The sequence below is a fragment of the Rhagoletis pomonella genome, unplaced genomic scaffold (assembly GCF_013731165.1).
Source record: "Rhagoletis pomonella isolate Grant_MI unplaced genomic scaffold, Rhpom_1.0 Rhpom_scaffold_00011, whole genome shotgun sequence".
Classification (NCBI taxonomy): Eukaryota; Metazoa; Arthropoda; class Insecta; order Diptera; family Tephritidae; genus Rhagoletis; species Rhagoletis pomonella.
Window position 1 is genome coordinate 14,319,460 of NW_023458565.1, and position 3,466 is coordinate 14,322,925.

Consider the following 3,466-nt stretch of genomic DNA (forward strand, 5'->3'; position numbering starts at 1 on the left):
TTTGAAAAATTGTCCTTCATTTTGAATCCATATTTATGGTCACCGTAGTTATCGGGGGTATAAGAGTCCTCTTTGTTAACAGGTTTCCCTGGCTCCCTAATACCCACAATTCTGGAATGATGAGAGTTGTTATCGACAAATTGAGGATCTTGGTGAGGTAGTCTGCCGCCGCACACAATTTTTATTTTACGTTTTTGAAAGATTTGTCCTTCCGATGTCCACCCGTACTTCGACGATGGTGAAAGTAAAAGGCCGAAGTCAGCTGTTTGTGCAGCCTTCGCGCAGAACTCCACGACAAGCTTTTCAGGCGTTCCGCGCTTTTCATGCTTTCAGCAATAGCCGAATTGTGTAGTATTGTGGAGTTTTACTATTCGGGTTCCAATATAAATTAGCGGCTGAAGTAGCTCGATGATCGGGCTCGACGAATGGTATTTCCTCTCTGTCATCACCCTTCCTCGGGTTAGCCAGAGACATTACGGTTGACCAAAGCGCACTCACGCCTGACATGATTCACAGATCGACAGCATCATCAATGGACATGCTAATTTACTGGTAGAACCGTATCAACTGGAAAATTGGTGCGGGTTCTCTGATAAGCGTCTGAAAGTGATGAAGGTAAGATAGAGTAAGCACTGTGACCTGTAAGTCTATTGCGCCCTCAGCTCATCACAAAACCCCTAGGGTTAGACTCTATAAATTTCAGAATGGATCCCGGGGTATGCTTCGCCATAGATGTCCTATACTCCTCTCTCTTCTACGTAAAACGGTCTCACACTCGAGAAGAAAGTGTAATGATGTCTGCTTGGCGGGGTCACAGAAGCGACTTAGGTCGCTAGCTTATGCAAATGGCGTCTTAGCCTACAATGGCCCGTCAAAATGCCTGCAAAAATTCTTAGTTTCTCCTTGACGCGGACCGGTGGTGCTATTTCCTTTCTGAGCGCCTCTTTTATCGTGCGGAAGACTTATCGAAAGGAAGGACGGGCTCAGGTTCTGTCGAGGTCGAGGCTGCAGCCATGCTGGCTATCTGTTCGCCTTCCTCATTGCCATCAACTTCCATGTGCACTGGTATCCATAACATTAGGATATCATTAATTTCAGCCATGACATTAAGCTTCTCTATACACTCTAGGACCACGAAGGTTTTATTAACCTCGAAGGAGTAGAGAGTTTTGAGTGCCTCTTGACTATCACTTAAAATTAGTTAAATCTGCATACAGACTGCTGGCATAGACTTCCGCATGGAAAATGCTTATAAAGGTTCCCACGGCCGCCGAAAACGGCAGTCTTAGGCCATACATATACGTAAGCCTAGCCACCTTCAAGTTTCTTTCGTAAACTGCTATGTATACATATCATCTGTGGGGAGCAGAACCAATGACAGCTGGAAGCCTAGCTTGTCTCTGTGATAAGACGACCTTACCTTTGCCAAAGCCCCCTCTCGTGAAATTTGGGAGAGTTCGCATTGCAGCCTGCTGTTCAAATGTAATATGCAGTGGAGGCATTTGGGCTTTGCCTCCGTATGCCAACGCACCTCAAACGAGGAAGCTTGATGAGGATCTGTCTCACCATTATCTGCAATTACTACAGTGCCCACCATCAGCAGGTGTGCTGCTTATTTATTAGACCTGCGCTATTTTCTCATACTCCTACCCTGCTCGGCCAATAAATTGACCTATAATCATTTGACTACTTGCTCCCATGCGGGTTTCATCTCTTCACCTACATAATATATAATATATTATACATATATATTATTTAGGTTTTATCAAAATTATAGTGAATTTTATGAAATTTTCACAATTTTCTACAAAATATGCGTAAATAAATGCACAAGTACAATAAGGGTACATTTAATACATATACATAATGTGTATGTAAATGCAAGCACGCATAAAGAAAGACACATCAAAATATAAAAATTCAAATTATTCATTACTAATTCCCACCAAACAATTTTTGTTGCCGGCAATAAGAAAACGTTTCGCCCTCGGAAACAAATTTATTGCCGGTAATATTGCCATCGAATCGATTTCCTATTACCAGTCGCTCTAAAATGTCCGCCGAAGGCAACCCGCCTGGGCGAGTCATTTTCCTATTACCTGAATGAGTCGTTTTCTTATCGCTTCAGGCGATATTCGGAATAATTTTATTCTTTTTAATACTTCATTTATTTTTTGTATACAAAATTGGAACTTACAATCGGAATTAATTCCTTTTCTCGCTATGGGGCTTCCTATTTTTTCAATCCTGTCCTTGGGCATAATTTAGATGCTTTCGGACAATACTATTGACGCCATATTCATAAGTTTCGGAATTTTTGAGAACTTATTTATTGAAAATTGACATGAACGAAGTGATGTTGCCGATTTGTCACCACATCAATAAATCGGTGAGTCGCCAATTTGTTGCCATTGATGATTGTTGCCTATTTCTCATGTTATGCATGGTGGGATTCCACTCCAATTTAGCGGCGTCCACGACGTCTCGAAGTGCGTCGACTGCGACTCTGGCTACGAGCAACTCGTCTCTTTCGTAGCCGCATACCACGATCTTCCGACTCCATTGCCACCATTATCCTTATTAGCTTTCGGTTCTAGTTCGCTAGCTTCTTCTGAAACGATCACCGTTTCCTTGACCTCATTATGGGGAGGCACCTGCGGAGGGTATGGAAAGAAATTGAAATTTAATGCTGTGTGCACCAGCTTTCCATTGGTAAACTCCTAAAAAAAAAAATCGTTACTTACGCAAGCTGCGTCAGCGATATGCGTTGCAATTTTGGTGACCGTTTGACCTTCTAGATTTTGCAATGCAAGCATAACTAGGTGCCCATTTTGATTAGCCATTAGTTGCGCGAAAATTCAAAGGCAGTCGTTCAACAAAAAAACCGTTCCGCCTGTCTGTATTGTCCGCCGGCACGTGAGCGCTTGTTAGTTAGTGGTTTATCAGTGCGTTTGTAAAATTTTTCGTACGCAGAAGTCGCGATTCTTTTTAGCTGCCAATCAAATTAATTTTTTTTACAAAATTTGGACACGATCACAGTATACAGTAAACCAGCCATTGACAATATGCGTATTTGAAAATTAATACATGAAATATTGTGAATGTATAGGATTTTTTTGTCATTAACCCATAGGCAACGACTGATGTGAGAGTACCCACAAATGTTTGTTGATATATTTGAAATGTAAATTTGAATAGCAAAATTCGTAAAAAAATAATAAAACAAAAATATTTTAATTACTACGTGGGAGGTTTTCGTGGTTATTGGCAGATTTCGCCAAAATTTAACACTAACCGACTTTCGTTAAAATATCGAAAATTTTGTTCAAGTTAGCGTGTTTACAAACCGAGAGGCCTGGACCAATTCATCTCGTCATTCTGAATATTTTGATATATATGTATGCATATGTGTATATATGTCTTCTTTTTCTTCTTTTTTGGCGCTGTAACCGCCTAAGCGATTTTG

At 41.0% G+C, this 3,466-nt stretch overlaps 1 protein-coding gene across 1 annotated transcript in view; it reads right to left on the reverse strand.

Moving 5' to 3' along the window:
- The window catches only part of LOC118747174 (formin-like protein 1), a 43,911-nt gene extending 41,095 nt beyond the window's left edge, over nt 1-2,816 (reverse strand). The window contains exons 1-2 of the mRNA XM_036481164.1: nt 2,745-2,816; nt 2,545-2,654 (exon numbers count right to left, since the gene is read on the reverse strand). Of these exons, the coding sequence (XP_036337057.1) occupies nt 2,545-2,654; nt 2,745-2,816 (182 nt within the window). The remainder of the gene's footprint in view (nt 1-2,544; nt 2,655-2,744) is intronic.
- Between the last annotated feature and the right edge of the window lie 650 nt (nt 2,817-3,466).